At 41.1% G+C, this 25,250-nt stretch overlaps 1 protein-coding gene across 4 annotated transcripts in view; it reads right to left on the reverse strand.

The window, feature by feature from the left end:
* The window catches only part of zfhx3 (zinc finger homeobox 3), a 460,260-nt gene that overhangs the window by 64,327 nt on the left and 370,683 nt on the right, over positions 1-25,250 (reverse strand). For all 4 annotated transcript variants that reach the window (XM_041786249.1, XM_041786267.1, XM_041786242.1 and 1 more), the window contains one exon: positions 10,742-10,973. In XM_041786249.1, the coding sequence (XP_041642183.1) occupies positions 10,742-10,973 (232 nt within the window). The remainder of the gene's footprint in view (positions 1-10,741; positions 10,974-25,250) is intronic.

Consider the following 25,250-nt stretch of genomic DNA (forward strand, 5'->3'; position numbering starts at 1 on the left):
AAATTCTGCACCGATTTATTGGACCCCAAGCAGGCTTTTTAGACTTGGCTTAAAAGACACATCTACCTGCTAGAAACATTGTGTGGATAAGGGTACACTGATACATGTACTATGGTCATGTCCCATGATTCATCAGTATTAGATAAAGGTACATGGTTACAAAAAGTCAGTTTGTACTCTGTCCTATGCTCTATGTTCTTGGGGACTGTAAAGTATTATCTGCTTTTCCTAAACCATTGATATACTGGATACAGACTGCTATAATGACTGGTCGACAGATCATTCTCAGGAACTGGAAGAAACCCGCAGAACCTCCTTGTCAGAATTGGATAACAGAACTGGTTGTAGCTGCTTATGAAAGAATGTCATACAGGATTCAGGACAGAACAGAAAAATACTTCCTGAAATGGGGCATGTATCTTGATATCACTAGCAGGCCAGAATGAAGATAGAATGGATGAGCTGTGGGTTGATGGATTAGGTAGGAGACAAAAGAATGTTGTCATGAGTTTATTTTTGCAGTTTAATTTTTGTCTATATTTTTAGCCACACAAAGGTATGTTGACCCCTCCTTGTTTGTGGGTGGGGGGTGGGAAGCTGTTTTTGTAACAGACTGTGATGTTTGTTGTATGTGTTTGACTGATTTTGTTATTATAAAATAAAAATACAAGTCATAAAAAAAGATTCAACACAAAGTAATTACCAACTTTGTTTAAATGAATAGATAATGACATACTGTATATACCTCAGTGTTTCTGTACAAACACGAGCATACTCTTCATCCAGCTTATCAAGGGCACATTCATCTTCACAACTTAACAAAAACAAAGCCATCTTCCTCCTGAGTGGAAACTACACAATCTTTTTATAGCAGTACTCGGCCTAACATCGCCGACCAACGCAAAAAAAGGACCCACATGCCCTTCCCTCTCGACTGTGCAGCACAGCTGAATTGACTCGATATGCTCTCATGTATGCTTACTGAGCAAGTAGCATGAAAATTGACCTTTGCTTGCTTTCTAAACACTGGATTATTCATCTTGATGCTTTAAATTGGTCAGGGTGGGTTTTTCTGCTGTATCCAACTCATTTGCTTTCTCTCTCTTGTAAATGTACACCATTTATTTAGAAATATGGTTGTATGTAAGAAGAAACGCTTCAAATTACATAAAAAAACACACATTATCATGTAACTTATTGTTAGAAAAACTATACAGTAGAAAATCATTGCAAATGTCAAGTAATGAATCATAAAAAGTACCAATTTAAAGGTAATGTGGAAAGCAACAGGATGTATATCCTTAGAACATTAAATTTTAACTATTTTGGGACCAAAATAATCTTGCAACAGTTCTTCTTTAATTCGCTGTTTCTAGTGTTAATAGCAAAGCAATGTGAAGCCTGTAAACCAGGAATAGACATGCTGAAATTTTCATTTATATATGTCTCAATAAACACAGTCAGATCTGAGACTATAGAAATAAAACTATGCTCCAATTGCATAAACCGTACTCAGCTGAAATTTATAGGAGGTATGAGTCCAAACCTCAAACTAAGTCAAATCTCTCACTATGTGGTGCAAAAGCCTGGCTCCTCACTCATTTTTCTCCTCCTTAAATATTATCCATTGCATTTCAAGCTCCTTTGCTCCAAACGGACAGTGGGAAGAACCTATCTGCAGCCAACTCATAAAAGAGCACTGACTGAACAGTGTCTTCAGCCAGACTAAGACAGACTGAGGACCAGGACAGACATCATAAATCTAACAGAAAGAATAGCCAGGTTTCAACCAAACAAAAAGTAATCCATCCCTGAGCAGCTGATCACATATTAAACATAATCTTGCTATGGGTATGGTGCCATCAAGACTTCCTTTTCTTGACAAATGCTGTCTTCACTGCCGCTCAATCACTCGCCGCCACACAACAAGCAGTGCATGTGTGCACAATGGCCTATACTAGTCAAGTCACACTCCCAGTGGGCTGAGGATTTATGTTCGACAGCAACACCCAGCTGCATCGGGTCAGAGGGTGTAACGTGTGGAAAAGTTAACACATCCAGGATAATTTTCAATTTCAATATTTTCAAAGTTCCCTCTAAAGTCACACACTCCCATCACCGACACACCGCAGCAGCCTCCCTCCCACTCATATTATCCTTTGGTGTTTTTTCACCAAACTCATCCATTTCTCCTCATCCACCCTCCTCTCACCCTCCTCAGGTGGTGTGTAGTGTGCTGTGGAGCACGGCATGAATCAATGACTGGTGCTCACGCCCACAGGTAAAGGTTAGAAAGGTTCACTATTGAATTATTTCTGCACTTCTCTCATTGCTGCCATCTGCCTGGCTGCTTTTAGTTGATGTGGTTGAGGCACTGGAGGGGACTTTTTTTTTTTTTTTTTTGCTAATGCACTCAAAACATGGACGCACGTGTGTGTTTTATGTGTGTGTGTATGTTTTTTGTCTGTCAGGATGTTTTTGTCAAATGAAACTAGCATAACATGGATTCGCACAACACACTCACCTACACGTACACACGCTCTGCTCACTACTCATGCCTATCTATCAGAGAGTGGATAATGAATCACAACATCTGTGCTTTCAGCCAGTCTTTGTTTCATCTGCTTTTATTCTAATGGAGCCTTCGGAGTGTGAGGGCAACATGCTGCTGGATAGGGCATCCTTCACTCTCTGGTTTTGTTTTGCTGTCAGGGAGGCTGATCGTCTCTGCTGGACCCGGGGTGAACTCATCCATAGCACAGATCATGCCCTTTGATCCGCCAGCTCTCTCTGGGGGGCACAAACAGCCTTATTAAAAATGGCTACATAAAACTTTCCTCGCCTTGACTCGATAGTTCCCAAACTTTACCCCCGCTTCTTCTTCTGATGCTGCCTATGGTCAAATTGAGCTGCCTAATTCTGACAGCGAGCCGCAGTGTTCACCCAATACCAAAACATAACAACAAATGAAGCTATCTAAGTGTTTAACAATTTATCGGTTCAAGTTCTAAGACCACCTGGCATCAACTTGCACTACAATCAATATCATAGATGAGGCCAGGCAGGATGTAAGATGATAATGTGTGCCTGAGGGGGAGTTCAAGTAAAAGTGCAATAAACTAAAGAAAACAAGATATTACAAGTACCACATAAATACAAAAAACCCAAATCCAAACAAGACAAATATGAATGTGCACTCTACTTTATTTACGAGTATTTTTCCCTTAAATTTTGCAGCACAAAATTAACTTATAAGAAGCATGTGTGCATACATATGTATCTGTTGTTGAAAGACACCAATGACAGATGATATTATGACATTGGATGTTATTGTTATGGGGCGCTTCCATTAACCTTTATCTAATTCAATGCTTATGAGAAGACTTTAATGGATGTGGCTTTATTTAGCTGGAACAAACTATCACTGTATCTTACCCAGATGTTTAAATAGATCGTTTTTAAAAAAGGGAAGAACTATTACTCAAATTCTTTAACTTCCAGCTCAACCATTCAGTAAATCATACTTTGAGTTACTTGGCTTAAACAAATGTAATGTGATAAAAATGCAATGTTTCCTTTGTTTTGCAGTGTTCTCATTTTTTCAACACAAACTAACAGTGTTACTTACTGAACTATATAATGAGAAATTGTGTCTATGAAACAAAAAGACAGTTTTTGTGCTGTAGCGCCACACAGATGAGATAATTATGTTAACTGCAATATCTGATTTTGTTGAAATGAAAGCTGACAATAGCTTGAATGATATTGTATACATATAATGTCCAAGAAACAAAAATATGTTTATTTCTTAAAGAAATATACTATTTGACTGAATTTTTGCACATTTTTGACTATGTAATCAGCACTTCTACCACATCCAGCTCAATCATTTGGTAGCTTTATCACTTTAAGAAGTTCAGCATAAATGCATTATCACACAAATTAAGGTCCATAATTAGGGACTCAATTAATCACATGCTTTATTGACCCTTTCAGCACACTGTGGTTAAGCCACTGCAACGTCACCCTGCAGCCACAGTGATCTAAATCAGTGGTTCTCAAATGGTGTGCCTTGAGACAAGTCTAGGTGTGCCTTGGGAATTCGTCTGACTTTACGTTAGTACTACAACTGTGCAAAACTTAAGACACTATAACCAGTGCATCACTTGCAGGGTGTCAGGATGCTACAAAAGGAAACTGTAACCAAACTGATGTTGTAGCTGGTGCTCGCTCATATTGCATGCAATTGGGACATGTTGCTACACATGCTTAAAAGGCTATTTTGCAAGGACATTAATATGGTGTGCCTTGAGACATCACCTTGATTTTTGGTGTGCCTTGGGCAAAAGAGTTTGAAAACAACTGATCTAAATAAGTCCAACACTGCTCCTTAATGTCTCATTTCATTTAAAAAACCAGACAGCTCAGTAGATAAGTCAAAAGTAATATTGCCTTGTCTTATCAAGGATTTACTTTCTTACTATTCCTTTCTCTGTGGTAAAATTTGTGTTTTAATCTTGAATCTGTCCCCCCTTCCAATGTGTTACAACATTGTTAAAAGCTCTCATAGTTCTTGCATAATTAGTTAAAATTTTAATTTTCTGTGATTAAAATAATCACAAAAGGCTTAGATTTAAAAGGTTAACAACAGAAATGGAAACAGGCACTGGAATGTAAGTTGAATGTATTTCTGTACTGTTTGACAAGACTACCTAGTGTGCATATGTAGATTGGATGTTTAGTAGACAATTTTGAAAGTACTGTATTAACAGAGAACTGATGGACTGAAGCTGAAATGAGTGGATCCACCTAGGCAAGGTAGCTTAACATTGTTACTTTTGGTGGAGTACTGTTAGCTGTACTGTTATGTTTTTTGTCCGTGAACTGTTGTCAAAGCTGTGAATCACATTATCCAATGAGAAAAGCCAGCCACATATGCCTGTAACACTGCTCTGAAAATGTTTAGGGTGTGAAGAGCTCTATTAAACACATTTTATACAAGCAGTCATTGAATTTTTACACTCCGCGTTGTTTAAACTGACTTGTTTCTCTTTCATCTCGTGTACCTGTATGGCACTGACATGACTGCTGCTATAATTAAACCCATCAAAACCATTATGTCTCTGTCACCTAATCTATTCTCTCCTGCGCTGTCTGTGTCAGACTGCAACCACACACTTCCCGCCCTTGCCTCTGACTGACAGCCCCGGTGGAGGCTGTGGTCACTCCGTGTGAGTGGCATGAGGGGCAGCAGGGCTTCTGCATTACCTTCCCTCCCTCCCTCTGAGCTCTCTCAGATCCTAAGATCCGGCCGCTCACACCAGTGATCGCCACCTCTGCTCTAATATCCAGCAGCAAAGCCTCCAGGCCTGAAAATAGAACTCATTAACACGTTTAGTAAGTACAAATGAGATGACTGTCTCCTGATGGACTGTCTATCTTTTGGATCAGCTTTCAAGGAGAGTGTCTGGGCAATGACAAGAGAGGGGGAAACCAATATTATAATGTGCTGCCAGTCTTCTCTGAAAATGGGCTTGATGACAGGGTGAGCCTCTTGCACCCACACACTGACTGATTCTCTAAGCAGACGATTCGGACACCTATGTGTGTGCTCATTTATGAGTATGTCAGTTTGCAAAATAATATGTGGTGCATACTTACACCTATTTGATATAACTGACAGTGTAATCTCACACAGTGCAAAAATACGAGGAGCTCACAACTGTAAAACTGAAGTAACAGCTCCTACCCAAAATATGAGTGCTAACTGCATTTCCTATTTTAAACTTCTACTCATTGAATTCATCCCCTTTTTATTGAATACAGACTCATTTAAAGAGTGTCTTCCTCCACAAACTGGATCCCTGAGCCAGGCTGGCACAGCAGGGCCCAGTCTTGGCCCTGCTGTGCCAGCCTGGGGGCAAATCTTGCCAGTGTTTACACAGCGAGGGTTCAGTCAGCAGAGGTAGTAAAAACCTGAACACAGGACATTTTTATTCACAGCCTATCCCAGAATAGAGTTGTGGCTTTCTGGTCAATTTGCTATTACGGGATGAGCCAGCAGAGGAATTTATATGAAGCCGGTCCATCAGGCAGGGGGCACAAAAAGAAAGACTTTCCCTGTGTTCGTTAGAGCAGCAGGGTCATATGAATGCTGATACACAACTGGAAAATCTATAAAGCCATCATTTTGGCTTTTTAATAAATGTCTAGTCTTTTGTAATATTTTCAAAATGAAAAGTAATGTATTTATGAATTTCCTGGCACGTTTTGCGGACAGCAACCAATTTCCTATGCTGCCTTGATGCCCTTCGGACAGGGATTAGAAGGCAGGCGACTGACGGAGGCCTGACTGAGCTGTGGGCCCTCTGGGGCCCGACTCATCCAGGCCTGCACAGTCCTCATCCTCATATCCACTCTGCATCACCAGGGCAATAACAGCCTTTATTAAAAGCGCATTGCAGCAGTGTCTGACTATACGACTTACTTTCAGATTGGCCATAATGTGGCATGCAGAAAGGGTCTGGTGGTTAGGGGCTACAATATCCTGTTTCTGGAAAGGTTTACTTTGCATTTTAACAAGCATGAATAAAGGAGGACATTCCAGAAATGGCTACCGTCTGTTTTGTTCTTGCCTGTGGGGAGAAAAAAGCTCAGTTTCTGGCCCTTGCATGCCATCAGAGCGTGGCCTGGCTCACCTCTGATATTACCTGGCTTTAACAGCTTTAGCTTTGCTACTGGACATGCAGATATCAAAAATATGATAGCAGTGGAGAGTAAAGCCCTGTTAATATGTTGCAAGAAAGCAGATGGAAGCAGGGGATGAGGCAAAAAAATGAAGACAATGTTCAATGCAGTGCAAAAAAGGACTCATGGTATAACAATTTGGACACACCTGATATTGAGAAAAAATTCTCCCTGAGCTGCAAAGTGTTATGCAAAGCCCAAATATGTCTGTATTTTCTCTATTTTCATTTATTACTGCATTTTTCCATGTAAAAGCCCATTTTCCTGTCTTTTCAGAGCATTTGAAGAATTATGCATGAGGCAGAGAGGCAGAGGGAGGCATGAGAGGGAAGAGAAATGCCTCTGTTGTCAGGACAGGCCTTACTATTAGGTGTGTGACCCTGAAAGCGCACCCCTTTTAGCAAAACAAGCAATGGATCTCATATTGGATTCCACTATTATGCAGTAATTTGTATGCATCCTTTCGTCTCATTTCCAGTTAATAATGCACACACAGCGCCCCTGCCCAGTTTCTCAAACTGGTCATTAAAAGTAACGCTGATCTTTTACTGGAGGCTTAAGTTCCACTTACAAGCTCTCATGGTGTGCTGGACGAAACCACTGCAGAGTCAAAGTGAGATAACCCCCTCCCCACACCAGCCTTCGCCCTTGAATACCCAAGCTTCCACAGTATGTCTACACGGACTGGAGACAATGACTGGTGGCTGCCCAGGCAGCCCAGCCCCAGCCTTCTCCTTCCCAGCCTCCTCGACTCACAGACAGGGATTTCCTCCTGCGTTCAGAGCCAAGCCGTCACAGCCCAGCGATCAAGGGCCTGCCATCTGTGACTGAGGCAGATTTACAGCAGGAGCTAATCCACACTGTCAGCCACGTTTGTTCTCCATCTCTGCCTCCTCCTTACACAAATGTGCACCACCACCGCTGTAAAATACTAATATTCTCTCCTCCTCTCTCTCTCTCTTTCACTCTCTGCACACAAAATAAAGCAAACATTTTCTTTTTCTGCAGAAGGGCATACAACCCTTGAGCGCAACTTAACTTTGCCCTTTTTTAAAGGCATGATCTCATTCTGCTCTGTGCTCAAATAATAACTTTAGTCGATTAAATGCTAAGAAATGAGAAACCTCAATGTGTCATGGAGTTATATGCCCTGGTGAACATCATTCATATGAAATAGGGTCATCAGACACTCAAGTGTCACACTAGCACTCACATGTAAGCCCCCAAAACTCATTTCCCCCCAATCTCTTTTGCATCTGTGCCTCAAAGTTTCTTTTTCTTCAGATCTTGATGCTTTACATTTCCTGCTTTCTCTCTAATAACTACACCTATGATACTTTGTCAAACCAACTCACCTCACATGTAAATGCTTCAAAATTCCCCTTCCTTTCTCTGTCATTCCAAAACTCTCTTTTCTATTTTGTGTATGTACCTGCCTCACAATGCTAACCTAAAAACCAGAGGCTAACACTGCTGCAGTGAGAGCATAGCTCTAGTCAGTGATCCCTGCTCACTGACCAGCTGTAAAGGCCAGGGGTCCCTCTGAGGCCCCCTTTGTTTCCCCATAGATAAAGGGTTAAAGAAGACAAATGGAGCGGGGGGCAAAAGTGAAACATGCCTAAGCAGCACTTTTTCAGTATAGGCAGGAATTAAAACAATATGGAGCTCCTATCCCAGCGTTAGTCTAATTGAAGAACTGGACACTCAGTGCAAAAAAAGAAAAGCCCATGACCAAATCAAGAGCATCAACATGCTCAGAGGATTAAACAATACAGGATCACACATGAAGTATCAAGGATACAAGGGATATAAGGTATGACATAAAGGGATATTGTTTGTAAAAGGATTATGTACTGAAACCATCATGATTTAGATGAGCATTTTCTTTTGGAAAACAGCAGCCACCCAATGTTTTTGGTAAAAAAATCCCTTGCAAACTACAAGCCCAGCACCTATCGGCAGCAAAGAGCCCACTCACAGGATCACAGAACAGCAGCAAGCAAGCAAAGGAATTACTGTCTAAGTGACCCAGAAATCCAGGGGCAACTTTGTTTTAACAAGCCAGGCAACGTTCCACTGATTTAGCAACTATGCCTCAACCACAAAAAAGAGAGCCCCGTGCCACAGAAGAGCTAGCAAAGAGGAAATTAAACATTACACAGGGAGGGAATGGTTCAGCCTTAAAGGAGGGGAGAGGCCCTGAGATGGACCTTCACAGCTGATGGAGCTGGAGTGAGGCATTTGGGTTGTGGCGTCCTGGTCGACAGGAGATGTTGAGTCAGCAATCTTCAGGTTAATCAACAAGAGGCAGATTTTTATGTATTAAAAACACCTCTCAATGAACACAATGGGGCACTGCCGGGCTGAAAAAAAAGGGGCAAAGATCCAGTTTATTTGATTTTTTCTGCAGCTATTACATGTTTCCTGAACCCTGCCTATGAACACATTCAACATATTTGGAAAGAAGGAAAAAGGAATTAAAAACAGATGCTAATAATGCTAAAAGCACTACGTGATGTCTCTATGAGACACCGAATAGGGCATGGACAATAATAGCTGTATAGAAACAACTATATTGAAGCTTTGTTTGTGTGCAATGACACCACCAGTACACAGCCCTACTGTAGGGGGTCAATTATTTTAACCAGAGCCTGGGTCCCTCACCCTGGCACAAACATGGAACTAGCACATCATAGGTCAAAGAGAGAGAGAGAGAGGGACTAATAAACACAACTTCCGCAACAAATGCAGAAAAAGCCAAAGAAGCAAAACATATCCTCCGATCTGGAGACACAAAAACAGTAAATTCCCAACCGCCCCAAGCCTTTTAACCTAAATGGCCCTTCCTCTTGCCTTTGCATGTTAGCATGTCCACTGTACTGTAGTCATTAACATATTTGGAGTGCAGCGAGCAGAAAGCTTAATTGTCCCTAATTGCTCAGCTAAATATGTTCTCTAATGATTTGCTTCAGATCTGTGACTGCCTTTTGCGCAATTTCCCGGCCACTGGCTTCATTATCCCTGCCTCCTTGGAACAAAGCGTCTTCACAGGCTGGCGTTTTTTTCCCCCCTGCATAACACAGACAGCAAGTATGTGTGCGAGGGAAGTAATGGTTCCCTCTTGGAAGGACACACAATAGAGGCCCTTTGTCAGGGCATGGGAGCTAAAGTGATTGGAAAACCAAATCTGTGCTAAGAAAGAGTGTTAACTGACCACAGCTCAGTGTTCCTAATCACTCCGTAATAAATGAGCAGTCATAGCACTTTGTTTCAGTCATGCTACTGTTGTTGTAGCTGAATCTGGATATTTGGTGTTCTTGCTGTTGTTGCAGCTGCTGCTGTTGTGTGGCCCCTCCTACTTTGGCCCTAATGCTCTGTCTCAATGTGTCTTTAATGGCTGGAAATGACAGCTCCCATTAACAGGGATTTCTGCTTTTACTGGTAAGGGCCGGCTTTAAAGGAATATTCCATCTAAATGATATGAACCTAAAATATTAAGATCAATAATATATCTAAAAATAAATCAAGTTAGGAGTCACAACTTCAAGTATGATGTTTTTTAATTCCATCTCTGAGTGGGAACCTGCTCTGCTTTATTTAATTAGAATCATACTTAGCTCCATCAATGGTTGTGCTACAACATATTGTTCTTGTCTAAAAATAGCACTGTGCATTTAATACTTTTGTACTCCAGTTATAGCTGTAGCCCCTCAAGCATCTTTTTGAACTTAACTTCAGAAAACTAGAACAAAACAACAGTGATGAAAAATTTTGTGGGAACTGTAGTTTAAAAAAGATTTTATCAATTAATGTCAAGGCTTTCTTCTTGGCAATTTATCAAAACTAAGCCAAACACAGGGTTATCATGAGACTGATCGGTATTTGTTCATGGGTAAAAACTAATATGGACATAGATAAAGAGATTAAGATAGCAAAGCATTGACAGACACACATGAAGAGATACTCAAAAAGGGCCACAGGGTCCAGTTCTGACCTGTATCTGAAGAAGGACATTTGCGGATGGTAAAGATGGAGCTGAGGTCCTCGTCCTCCTCCGGCAGACCCTTCTGCAGGCGCTGGAGCTTCCTGAGGCTCTCGCTGCGCTGGTGTTTCATGGAGCGCACATGCTGGATCAGATTGAGCTTGGCCTTGGTCGAGTAGTTACACAGCACACAGTGGTAGTAGCAGGCATCACCCTCCACCGCGTTCTCGTGCTGCTGCAGGTGCTGTGGGAGGGGATGGAGAGAGAGAGAGAGGGAGAGAAAGAGAAAAGGAAAGAAAGAGAGAGGAAAAAAGAGGTTATTGTAGATGGCAGATAGCTGGCCAGGCACCACCGACTCACTTTCACTCAAACAGTTGGCAAATGAACAAATCAATTCCCAATCACAGCCCTGTTGTTTAACATCCAGACCTCTTCCACTTCAGGACAACTGTTTGGACTGCGCACTTTGTCTGCGCGAGTGTCTGTATCAGTGGGCTAACAGGACAGGAGAGGCCTGGGAGGCACACAAATCTCACGGGCCCATAGGCGGGCAGGAATCACATCAGCCACCCTTCAGAAAGCCATGGGCCTGCAGCCTCGTAGACGGAAGGGAGCATTGATCCCCTTCACTCAACAGAAGCCTCCCGTCTCTGAAAAGGAAACTCCAAACATCTGCTTGTTTCACGCATGGGATGCTAAATATTGATCATGGCGAGTTAAATCCTCGCTCTCTCATGGAGAAAGAGAGGCAAAGTCGGCCGGTGGGAAGGCAGGAGGGGGGAGGTTAGTACATCCCGAAACATTCCACAACAGGAGGACAACCTTCAGAGGACAGGAAATCAGCTTTGCTATTGACCTGTCAACCTTAGAACTTCCTCTAAGACTCAACAGCAGGCCTGGTCCTGCTTTCAGACCCCCCCTCAATAGTGACACAACATGCCTAACACCCCCGCAGTGACACCATACCACCACAAGCCCTAGTCACACCACAGAGCTCCAGTCTAATTACCTCCTGCATGGCTCAATCAATGACGCAAGGTCGACACAATATGGCTGCGCCTGGTGTGAGCAACAGAGTTATTGACCACTGTCCTAAAGCATCACACTGATTGTTTCTGCATATTTACGATAAAAAGCCCCAGACTCGGTATGGAGGATGAGAAAAGCTTGTCATGTGCTGCTCCTAATAGCAAACTCTGGAGTCTCACTGTGACTTTCCGTGGCTTCAATCAATGTCAATCATCCAAAGTTTTTCACTGTTTCACTCTAATCTTCTTGGCACCCATGGGTCATGAATGCATGCTGAGAGGACAAGAAATGAGTTTTAATATATTGTATATCATTGTATAGCTAATTTTATTAACTGTTACATATTGTCCTCAACCCTTAGAAGTTGAAGGCTATTTTTTCTCTTTTGTCAATATATTTTCTGTCAATATAAACCACCCAGAAAATGTTTACCATGCTCATGTTTGGTATCATTCTTTTCAGCAAAACATCGGCTTTATGAAATAAAAACTATTTTTTAACTTTAACTTACTGGTTTTTAGATATAGACCTTCAAAAACACAGAAAAATGCATTATTGTAAAAATATATACATCAAAATATGATGAAGTTGTGATTTCAAGAGTTGGAAATTTAGAAAAAGTTGAAACTTCCACATGAAACTGGTAAAATTACATAAATTAAGCTAAAAAAGTTTTTTCCCCCACAGAATACATATGTATCTATTGGCACATTTTTGTTCACTAAGCAATGCCCAAGTTTTAGATAACTTTTATACTTGAGTACACTGAGAACAGTTTGGCATTCTTTGCATTCAAAGACTGTGAGGCAGTACAAATTAAACATCCAAAGATATATATGCAACAAAAGTCAAGCTTAATGCAGAAAATTACAATGATATACATTGGTGTTTTCCCTAGAACTTAGAAAAATTAATACCACCTTTTGCAGACTTTGCACAACAAAGCTTCATGTGATTTCGCTGTACACTGTACCAAGGCTGAAATTTCTGATTTTATGTACTGTTTATGAAATGTCAGACGGTAAAGAGAAAAATACATTTTTGGGCCATGAATACTCAAATTCAATGACTTCTGGCACATGTCATGCCTCTATTCTAACAATATGCGATAAAGTGAAATTAACACAGGTATATTGAGCTGATTCTGAACAGTTACTACAGGCAGGCTACTTACGGGCTGCATTGCTGTAAATGCTATTAAATGCCATGTAAACATGCATGTACAAAATAAAAGAATGATAAAAATAAGTCACATTGTCTAGTAAACCAAAGGCATGTCTTAGTCAAAGTGCCATCTAAAATGTAACACCTTTCAAAAGTTAAAAAAAAAAAAAGATAAGACTTTTCAAGACTTTTATGGCCTTAAATTTCAAAATTCCACTTTAAGACTTTTGAAGACTTTTCAAGCAGGAACCCTGCTTAAATGTCCCACTGTACAATATTTTATGCAATCAAACTACAAGAAGAATTAAATTACATGACATTATATTACAAAATAAATGACAAGCATAGTGAAATGTATTTCCTTAAAGAAAAATAAAATGCCAAAGTTATGAAGAAATTATCAGTGCTAGTCCTGTAGAGTATGGAACACTGTATGCCATTTGTAAAATTCATTTTATTTCAAATTAAAATAATCATTTTTCCTTTTTTAACTGACTTATTGACATCAAACAAAAACTGACAGAAAGACATCTTAAAAGTCACACTTCTCACACAATTTTGCAATGCAAAATGTGGCTTTGTTTTTATGTAATCATGTGACAATAACAGTGTATGATGATGTCATGCCAGAATGATCGTGGACCTCCAAGGTTCAAAAACGCTTTAGACTCAGTTAAGCCAGATACTTTAAAAGCCATGGTATATGCATATTATTGGGGATTACAATTGTCAAACTAGGCCAAAGTGACTGTAAAACATTATTAAAACATGTTAAATATGGAAATTAAAGGTCCTGAGGCAAAAATATTTGTCATTCTAAACCTAAATAAAGAGACTTATTAATATATTTATACTAAGATGGTTAAAGCTCTTATGAAGAGTTTAAGTTTGGCTTTCCCTGCAGATAAAATTGCTCCTCATAACTCTTTCTAGCTTCCTTTAACAGTCACATGCATCAGTTGTAAGTATTTGTTTCGGAAAATGTAAACAAAGGCTATTTCTTCAGTGTATTGTAAATTAATCTGACACCTACCCCCCAGTAGCAGTTATTACAAGAATTACACTTTACCATATAGAAATCTTATTCTTATTGCTAATAGTCAGGTTTGTTTTTATAACTCATAAAGAGGCTTCAGTATTGATTTCAAACTGTTTCATGACTGTGTAAAAAAATGTCATGGGAGCTTTAACTACTTTTAAAGGTTTATTTTTCTTTAATCCTTTTATTGTACTTTTTTTAAATTTGAGTATTTTACAAATATTCATCATTAGCTTTCAAGATCATGTACCCTTGTTCTTTTACCTCTCAAATCATGCTAAGACTCATTAAAGGCTTAAGGAAAATGAACTATTCAGCAAAATCAAACTGAACTGTCCCTCAAAACCCTGCATGCCCTGTTTGGCTGGCTAAAAAAAAAATCTAAAAGCAATGGAAACATTAGACATTTAACCACATTATTTCTAAATCAGGTGTTGACAGGCTGGAGGAAAAAAGTCCTAACAATATTATGCCTCCCTAAAATGCTCTTGTCCCTTTCTCCTAATGTTTAATTTTCTGGCAATATCATAATATTGCTATGGGGTTTTCTGAGCTATTGTGTTTCACTCTCTTCGGTTTCATATTTCTCACTTCTACACCTAAAATGTGCATTAAGACACCGCTTCCAGGAAAAAGGAATAGGAGTTTTTTTCTCCCCCTCCTCTTTGTGAGCCCCACAGCTCGGTGTAATAGAGTTATTAAGTGATTGTAAAAGGCTCTGTGTCTCTGTGCGCTCTCCTTTCTTGCCTCGTTTTAAGCCATCCATGATGTCATGAATAGGTGTTGCTGGATATTGTGGAAGCCCTCCTCCTTTTCTTCTGTGCACAAATATTGCATCAGAAGGTAGACAGAAACCTGAAAGACTGATTCAGTTATAGATATCACCAAATCCATCATGCACACTGCTTTTAGTCATAGCAGATGTCTTGAATTATAAAAAAGAGAGAGTTCTGGCTGCAAATGACTCAAGGCTGCAAAAATCTACAAGAAGACAAGTTTAAAAAAAATATGACAGCACCTGACCGAAACTTCAAAGCTAGTCTCAAGGGGTAGAATAAAATCCTGGAAGTTTTATAGTTTCCCATAAAAAGCAGGGGGTTTATATAGGAGTGAACCTGAGACCGCCTGCCCCTGAATCGGCTATAATTCACTATAAACCTGACTGGCCCGGGAAGATGGCCTCAACAGGGCCAAGTCTGGCCTGCCCCAGTGCTTGTAGCTCTGTCTGCAATATCAAACGGTTACACCTGTAAACCTCCACTTTCACCATCTCTGCACTGGCCATGACCCTGAGCAGTCTGGGGCGTTTTAGAGTCACAAATGTGGCCCCAGCTGATTCCGTATTTCAGGGAGGACTGAAGTGGACCATAGTGAGCAGAAGAAGGGCACAGTTTAGCCCATGAGAACAACAGCTCTGTGGTCAAGCATGCACTAACTGCCTTGATGGATTCTCACTGGATTCCAAAGCAATTATCCATGTGCAACACTCCTAGGATTGTATCTAAGAGCCCAAACAGAGTGGACACAGTAAACTCACAGTCTCTTTGGTTCACACACATGCATGCGTGCTTACTTTAAATGTGAAACATAATAATGCTTGAGACAGGGCCTAAGTCTGTTTCCTATGAACCTGCAATGAAACCCCTATATGATAAATCACCTCAAACTGCAGTGCAGGAATTTGGCAGCTTAATGAAAAAGTCATGGTGATCTGGGAGGAGTCAGTCGGCGTGGGTTTCTGGGGTTTCAGAGTGCCCTGCCGAGGCCCCAACAGGAGGGGAGCTGTGGAGTAGAAGCTGGCTGGGTCAGTGGCATGGATTCAATAGCACTGAACTGTCTGGGAATTTACAGCCAGTATATAGGAGATTCAGCTGAGCAAGTACAAATGTGTGAGCCCCTTGAATGCTGTGATGTTCTCAATTGGGCATGGGAGACATGCTGTGTGCACATGAATGTACTGAATGTGAGGTCTGATTACCAGATGAGTTAAAAAAAACAGAGTTGTTTTAAATGTGTCCTTTGTAATAGAAAAAAAAATACATATAAAATCCCTGTTGCTGTCTTTGAAAAGAAAGATGAAAATCTTTCATAGTCCGCTAATTTAAAAACCAAGCTGGTTGGATAACTCTAAATTACTGGTTCCCGAGTGATAGCACAATTACTTAATATTTTGTTCAAAGGTGTAAAAAATGAATGTTTACTCATTTGAAAATATCAGGCTACTTAGTCAGTCAGACTTGTAATTTAGGTTATAATGAAATGAATTGAAATTTCTGTTGATGTTAGAGAGCCATGCATTGCTTTTTTGTGTGGGTCCAGGGAGAGCTGAGCTTTTTTTAGGTACACATAAATGGGTCCAAGGAAAAAGGTTGAGAACTAATGCTCTGAATGATGATCTGATACTATTTACATTTAAAATATGTTAGATTAAGTCATTTGGGCTCTATATTGAGAGGTCCAGTCCTAAGCCTTATTCAACAGTACTGGTTTTCATAGTTAAAAATGCAATCCTGATTTTTCAAGTCTCTCTCTTCCATGGAGCACCTTATCTCTTTTCTGTGGAGGCTGAAGCAGTGCTCTGTGCTTTTTCAGGTAAAGAGGGACAGGGGCGGTGTGGGCACCACCCCATCCTCTCGCTCACAACTCTACAGCGCACTCTGCCCTCTGAGTGGGCAATACGTGCCGGTATCAGTTTCACCACCCACCCAGAGCACTGCATACATCTGCATTTCCATCCACTTAAATGCAAAGTAAAAGTGCACCTTTAACACAAAACAGTGTGGTTGCTGAGAGTCCAACTAACACAAGATAGAGGTGGGTATTACTGGAAGGCTGGAAGAGAGACAGGGCCGGTAATTCCAAAGAATGGCTCCCAATGGAGCCATATAATACAGCATGTACACACAACAAACACATACCAAAGTATAGACAAAGAGAACATCAGAAATGCACACAGACAAACATACACACTCTCACACACAGCCACACACACCATTATGGCCATACTCTAATTTCCACCATTAAATTTGGCAGTGCTGTTAATACAAAATTAATGCATTAAAACAGATGACTATCTGTGAGCTAAATAGCTATCAATTCTAAGAGAGCTGCCAAATTCCCTCTGTGAGAGAGCCAGTGAGTATCTGCCGGGATATCGCTTTGTAACTGTCTGCAGGATTCTCGGCACTGAGCGCTGTTGTCTCTGCCTATGTGTCTATGCAGGCATATGGCTTCAGCAGATGGTTGTTCAACATGAGTCTGGTTCTGCTCGAGGTTCTTGCCCATTAAAGGGAAGGTTTTCCTCACCACTGTAACATTGCTTGAGCTCATGGTGATTAATATTGGGTCTTTTTCAATAATATATCAAAGAGTAGGGTCTAGACCTGCCCTCTTTGTAAAGTGTCTTGAGATGACTTTGGTTATGAAGTGGTGCTACATAAATAAGGACTGATTAAGTGATTGATATTTATATACATATGTTTCCCAATATGCCCTTGGACAGAGTAATTAGGTATGTTTTATATGTTTCTATGTGTATTTATTTGTGTTTAGATGTTGCCTGTTGTACAGTGATCCCTGCTGGGATTCTAGAAAAAAAAAAAAAGCCAACACCTTTGTTAGATAAAGTGATGTCAGAACAGTATAACAACCAATGAGTTGACTGTATTTCACTCTCAACGTAGACAATGTGCCCGTTGGGTTGAAAAACAAACCATGGCCAAAGATAGAGGAAACCACCCCTCACTGTGTGAAAACTGAAGCCATCTCATTCATGTACTATAGAGAACATGCTCCTCTGACCCCTTTCCTCCCAGCAGCAGTGCATTTGTACATACAGAGAGAATAGTTTGGGACTTTGCTGTCATAAATCTGCACTCTGGGAATCCCCTGGAACATAAGCAGGTTATTTAAGAAAGTGAAGAGGCAGAGTGAGTTCAGCCTATGAGTCCCCGTCTGCCAGCAGCATGAACAACAGCTCCAACCACAGAGGCCCCACTGGGTGCCAAGTGTGGTGGCTGCTTTGAATTAGCCAATGCAAGCTGCAACATGCCTAACAGTTAGCTTGTGGCTTAAAGGAGACTGTGTACTCCAGGCCAAAAAAACTACCTTTCACTGGCTTCCTGAACCCCATCCCCACCTTTGTCCTTCTTCTCTTTTACTCTCTATAATCCCTGCCACCCCTCCACTGCATCCTGTCCCTCTGTCTCAAAGCCCATAATGTGCTAAGTTGCTTCCTCTGCTGCCTTAGTGTAGAAATGATCCATCACTACTGGTGAATAAAAACCGGCTGCATATTTGTCTCTGGGAGAGGAGAAAGAAACAAAACGGACCTCTGTTTCATAAGGGAGGCCAGAAAGGTAAAGATGGATCGCTGGAGGTGTCCTTGGAGAGCATGACTTAACATAGGCCAATGAAACAAAGTAGCGTGGGGGGTTGTGGGGGGGGGGGTGATGAGGAGTTCATAGAGACACTTAAAGACAATGCAGCTACTGGTGCTCCACACCCACCACTCTTACTTACTTTAACATTAAATAAAGCAATAATTATCGAATTCTGTTTGAATGAGTAAGATGCTAGAAAGTAAACAATGGGAACATAATTGCAGAGGGAAGGCAATCAATGCAGGCAGTCATTTGGGCCATGTTGATTGTGTAGGCTGCTGTAAGTGTGTGTGTAAGTGTGCGCACATTCGTGTAGCTGCTGAAAATCTAAGGTGAGCCAAGGGGAGTGCGCGCTGTGACAAGGAGCTGAGTAATACACTCTCACATACGCACGCACCAAACAAGAGTTGGGTAATCCCTCCTTCAATAATGAACCAGGGCTTTAAACAATAGCTCTCAATCAGCTGATCAATGTGTCCACATAATTCATGTTCGAGTCACTGTCTTTGAAAGGGGGAGGAGGAGGAGAAGCAAGCAGGCAGTGGAGAGATCAATGCCCTGTGTGGTGATAACGAGCCTGGGCCTATGCCCACAGGAGCCCCGAACTGGCGTCCAGGGCCGCTCTCATTAAGAACATTTGGATAAGCATGGCCATACATACATAATGTCCTCTTGTAATCATAGCCAGATAAACACAATTCCCCCCTTTTTAATGAGCACGCTCATGCTTCTAGTGACACACAGTCATGCCTCCAAAACAGGCAGGAAATGATGTCAATCCTCAAACAAGAAAAGAAAAAAACAGTCAAGCAAATTAACAGCAAGCTGTTGGCCTCCTCTTTCAGTAGCTAATTAACAGCTTAACCTCCTGGTGCTTTTATGAAAGCCATGCTGGGAGGAGCTTGCCAAAATTGCAGTACAATAAGTCTGCCTGCAGGAGGCGAGGGCAGGGTGGAGCCATGGGGGTACCCAAACAACTGCCGCAGCCACTTGATGACATGTGCACTGGCAAGGTACCATCTGGAAACTGAATGAGGCAGATCAGGACCTGCCCTGGCCCTTCTCTCCCTTACCCACAGCACTATGTCAACATCAGAACCCTTCATTTAGGACAGCTGTGACAATAATTACTTGTACGGTACACTTGCGGAGAACATTTTTTGAATTTCATCATGTCAAAACAGGAAGCACAAAGGCTGAGAAAAATATGTCATGTGTCTAACACTTTTACTACAATGGTTTTGAGGACATTAGGGAGGAAAAGAAAAGGTTTCTATTGCTGCAAGTCTTTTGCCCGTGACAGAGCAGGTAAAAAATACAGATCATACAAGAGGAATGTCTCCATTTCTAAAACTGTGAAGGCCACAATGACATTTTCACAGGAGAAAGAAAATGAAAACACCTGCTTTCAGCACCAATCTTACTTCTCAATACTCCTCCCGATTCTCCAAGACAAAGATGACTACATCCAGAGGCCACTAATATTACCTTTAAACCCCTCCCTGTCTTCTGGCTACAGAATTGGGCTGACATCACATCTAGTGTGGCAAGTCTGTAGTCCTGTGCATTGTACTGGGATTTGTGTATGCAACTTCTTTGAATGCTTTATGTGAGAATGACATTAGTCAAAGGACACCTTAAGGTATCTCTTTGACATGGTCCTTCGAAACATGTTTTATTTTCATGTGATTTAGAGGAAAATCTTTGGAATGTATGAAAGGCATTGCATTAGTTGGCTTAACAGAGCAACAAAGGGCAATTAATGAAGTATGTGCTCACTAAACTATGTAGATCTACTCTGAGCCGCACTGTAGGTCACTGAAGTGTTAGTAGGGTAAAGGCAGAGGCGGCCCTGGTTGCGCCCTCACATCTGACAAGACTCTCCAACACCTCACTGCCTCTTCATTTGTCACTTGCCAGCCACACAATGGCAGGACGGCCTTGTCGAGCCGCTGCACATGTGGGCAGCCAAAAGATTGCTCAAGGAGACGAGGGATGAAAACGGGGATTTGGAGAGGTGAACGAGGCCTGTAAGAGTAAAGGGGGGGAGTTGGCTGGGGGGGTGGGTTGGATTAAGATACAGGCATACACTTCTTGTAATGATTAATGCAGTCGGTGAGAATTAAATTCAGAGCAGGAACATTACCCAAACACAATTAGCGGTCGAGAACAAACATCACACTATGTCGGGAATGCAGATTCATTGGCGTATCATTACAAAAGGAGTATCCATCACAAGTCAACAGAAGTCCAGAGGAAAAACTCTAGAGAGTATTAGTCCTCTTCACACTTTTGTTGAATACTATGACCTAAAACAGGCCTCTAAATGTGCCCACAGCAAAAGGGGAGACCAAACAGCCCTGCACACTACCTATTGTCTTTGCCTGATCTCCTGTTCCACCTCCTGGCTGACGTAACGACACAGAGGAGACACAGAATACAGTCTCCTCAGGCTTGTATTATCTAGCTTTCACCTCTGGCGTCCTCAGTTTGGTAGTGTAAATATTTCATTACCACATAATTGGTTGCTGCTTCAGGCTATGCAATAAGACTGCGATAGCTGTAACACTGTATGCCTTCCGACTATCCAGTAACGTTTTTTATGTAAAATTCATAGAAATGTGTTTTGGAGGAGAAGTGTTTGAGATGTGGTTAAGGGGAAATGTTTAGTTGTTCATGCACTGCCCTCACACAAGCCCGCCAGAGACAGCAGCTAATTAAGAACAGCGATGATGTGCTCAGCCAGTGTCAATATTTAACCCAGTCTTACACGGCTATCTTTATTAGCAGCATTGCACTAACAAAAGGAGCATCGTGGCCTTTGAGAGGGCCTCTTCTTAAAATGAAAATTAACAGGGTGGAGTGGGGTTGAGTGGAGGTGAATATACAGAGTGGGTCTATATGTGGGCTTATTTTGCATGGAACATGAAGTGCCTTGTTGGAGTGAAACTGCTGTTGAGGGTTCTTCAAGCAATTCATACAGCAAACACCCACCAGTTTCACCTGTAAACTCTGCCATACAGGGCAACTAGAAGGCTGCAACTTTAATGAGTCAAATCCTGACATGGCTCTTTAAACTACAGATAAAAAGCTAAAGATTTGGAGTGTAGTAAAAAATACCATTGCTTGTTCAATTTGTATTATTTAAAGTGTCAGGGTCCTTGTACGGGAAAAAGCTGTACAGTTCATCATTCAGAGTGTAGATTCAACTTCTGAAATTATAATGAATATCAAAGAATTAAACACAGAAAGGGCACAGCTGTTGTCCCTACTCATGAGAACCAAATTTGGATTTTTTTGTCTTTGTAAGACCCCTTGTAGCCTTTGGCCTATGCCCACAGGGAGCCACAGCACTTGAGTTGAAAAATGGAGCTGTGAGCAGCAGCTCTCTCCTTCCCATGAGCATTGCCAACACTATCACTATGGGCATTACTAACACAGATTTCTTTACACAGCTATTCTGCTGGGTTTGCTCATTAGCCAAAGGGAAAAAAACATAACTGCACTCTCCATTAAAAAAAAAAAAAGAAACAAAAGTGCTCATTGATCAACGTGATCAATTGGTGATCAATAACCTAAACCCTCATCATTCCCAGCGCGGCGTAATTGCAGCTGAGATATAGTTGTCATCACTGAAAATCAAACACAGAGCAGACTAATTGGAAGTGCACTATTGCTTTGGTCATGCTGGCAAAAAGCTTTACAAAGACCCAGAAAGACTTCCCAAAATAACTGCTCATGCCATTAGCAAGTGTCATCATGGAGGTCATTGTGCTGGCTGCCCATCTGGGGACGTTTTATACAGCGAACAGCAAGCCTCTACACAGGAGCGCTTTGTGTCTGTGCTCATGTAACTAGTGTATCTAAGTCCTAACATCACTGAAAACTAATTTTATTGGACAACTTGTGATTTTAATCTAATGTTTTGGAGGAACGTCCTTATTAGACAATTTGTTGCTGACCTTTGTGTTATGCAGTGGCCAGGAAAAAAGATGTCATTTTCCACTCGAGTAGTTAAGCACTATAAAGAAGCTTACAGAGTGGGTAAAGCAAATAGGTGTGCCTGATATAATAGATATCTCACAGACTGGCATTGAGGCAACCTACCCTTACTGGCTACACTATATACACTGCTCAATCGTGCAAAAAAATCTCAAACTATACTTCAAAGCCTACCACTTTTCCCCTTCCTGTTTATTGATTACATAGAGCTCTTGTTCAGTAATTGTGCAGTAAATCAAGCATGGTTAGCAGTAATCTCAACCCCGGGAGGAAAGTGTTAAAGGTAAAACCTGCTGAAAAGTGCATAATTACGGAGCTGTGTTCAGCCAGGAGAGAGGATACACTCCTCCCTCTCACATTTCTCACACATTGCCTGCCTGCGCAACCAGCGGCAGTAGGGAGAAGGGGTTGGCAGAAGAGCAATGCAAAGTGTATACAGTTTCTAACCACCTCTCTCTCACTCCCTCCTTTACTCTTTCAATACTTCTCCCTCCCAATGCATTCCCAACCAAAGCGCCGGGGGCGCCATGCTTGTAAAGAAACCACAGCCTTTTGAGTGCCTCTTGTATTTACAAACGGAGGCATGTTGGAATCAAAGGCATTACCACATGACATAACACATTAAACAGCTGGCAGATTGAGAATTTATAGACTGGATAGATAGTGAGTGGCGTAAACTGGAAAAAGAGACACAGTTGGACCAGCTAAGCTAGCTATACTTGTTATGAGAGCCAAACTTACCTAAAGCAGAGCACGGGAGAGGAGTAAAGTGCAGAAGCTCCCTCCTTTCCCTCGCTTTGCCTTCTCTTTTAACACACAGCTCAGGCTTTACTCCAGGTGGAGACAGCTATCACTTTCCCATCAACTTCCTGTTCCTCTCGTCTCTCCGCCCCCCTTTTTCTCTCCGCTCTCTCACTCCCAGCTGCACAACTTGGTTGTCTGTGCCATGTTTGAAGATGAACAAAGCTGAATCTTTTCCCCCCGTCTTCTGAAGCACTAAAATCTGCAGTTAAGAGATTTTTTTCCTCTCCTCATGCCTTCTTCTCTTATCCTCCTCCCCCAACACTTCCCCCCATGTTGCTGTTCTGCCTAATATTACCTCAGTTTTTATTTCACCCTCATCAGCAGGGACCTAAAAATAAATGATAAATGGAATATGATATTTTAAAGTCTTATCTCTTATCTGTTCTTGCAGGGGGAATAATAGGATAGTTAATCCTGCAGATCCTACTCAAATTGATTAATCAGCACATGCGGACAATCAAATAAATGATTAATATTCCCCAGTCCTGTGGTCGGACAGTTACCCCTGAAACCATCAGTAATAATTCAGTAACCCTTTCCAGACCACAGGCTGCAGCTAGTCAGCCTCACTCAGCATCAGCTCTCTGATGTTCAGCAGGACTTTGAACTCCCTCCACAGAAAGTGAAACACACCAGGGGTAAGACAATCTGCAGTCGACTTTCTCTCAAACCCTCCGACAATCGCTGCCTACCTGATCAAACTCAGAAGCTATATACCATATATACAGAAAAATAAAGGGAGCACATACGTATAAAGGATAAAAGCTGCATAATCTAAAAGCTTTTTAGGATAGGAGAATCCCCTCAAACTACACAAGGAGAGTATACAAACTCAAATGAATGCTGTTTTTTTGGTGACAACAACACACTATATATCCACAGCACTGCATAAAGTACAAAGCTCATACAAAACCTAAAGTAACATATTCTTGCTGCTTACGTGAGTGTTGATTGTGTTGGTTTTAAAAATATGTGTCATGTTGTCTTGCATGTTTTGTTGTCTAGTCATTTCAGTGTTCCCTTATGTTAAAGACCCGCTGCAGATGAAAATTAGCTGCAGATTAACTACTGCAAATAAAATAGCAACATTGAGTGCTGTATAATGTATATTATTCTTTTACAATTATAACAAATAAATGCAAAAACAAAAAACAAAAATACCAACATGGTCAAGACTGAAGATGTTTGTTGTAATTTTGAGTGTTCTGAGCAACCTTAGAAAAAGCTTCTGCAGGTTGGACCACAAAAAGAGCAAATATCAGATGAAAAAAACATATTTGATATTTTAAAATAATAACTACATTGAAATAAAGCAAGACAAGGGCTTAGATAATGCAAACACAATAAAAAATCAAAAGCAATGATCCTGCTGATATAGGGCCAGAACTGTCAAGGGAGCATCAGCTGTCCCAGGCCTCACCACTTCTGCTACACACCATATTCCAGCATAACTCCTCAGTATTTGTACTATTATGGGAATAAATGTAAAGATGGAGCTTTGGGGTATGATAGGATTTACATGAGAGAATGTTTTAAGGTCATAAGTTTCAATTTAGGTTGAAAAATTGATCAAAATTGATACTTTTGAGAGCCATGTGTTTTTTAAAACAGCACAATCAATCAGTCATTTTTTTGGTCTAACACTTCATATCTGAAGTTACCTTAAGACACTTAAAAAAGAGGGCAGGTCTAGACTGTACTCTCTGATGTGCCCTATTATGATAAAGACTACGATAAGAATAGCACTAGCAATATTTAGCCCTCTTACAGTGGCGACAAAAACCCTTAAGGAGCGGTAATGTTGAGATTTTAATGGTTGCTAGTATTGAAATGTACTGAAATGTTATAACTACAGATCATCAGACATATTTTTACCAAAAGTTGCTGCAGAAGAAGAGAGAGCACTGTCTTAGTTGCACAAAAACATTGGCAATGTTTCTGTAACAAAGCTTAGCTGATCTTTTGTGCAGTTTAGACGGTATGTAGGAGTTTGTTTGCAATTTCTTTGGTCGCTAAGCCTTATGGTATTGACACAAGCATCAATATGATTTGATTTGTCTAGAATAATACAGAAGTTTTCATATCTGGCATCATGACAACC

This window comes from Cheilinus undulatus, linkage group 1, assembly GCF_018320785.1.
Source record: "Cheilinus undulatus linkage group 1, ASM1832078v1, whole genome shotgun sequence".
NCBI classification, from domain to species: Eukaryota; Metazoa; Chordata; class Actinopteri; order Labriformes; family Labridae; genus Cheilinus; species Cheilinus undulatus.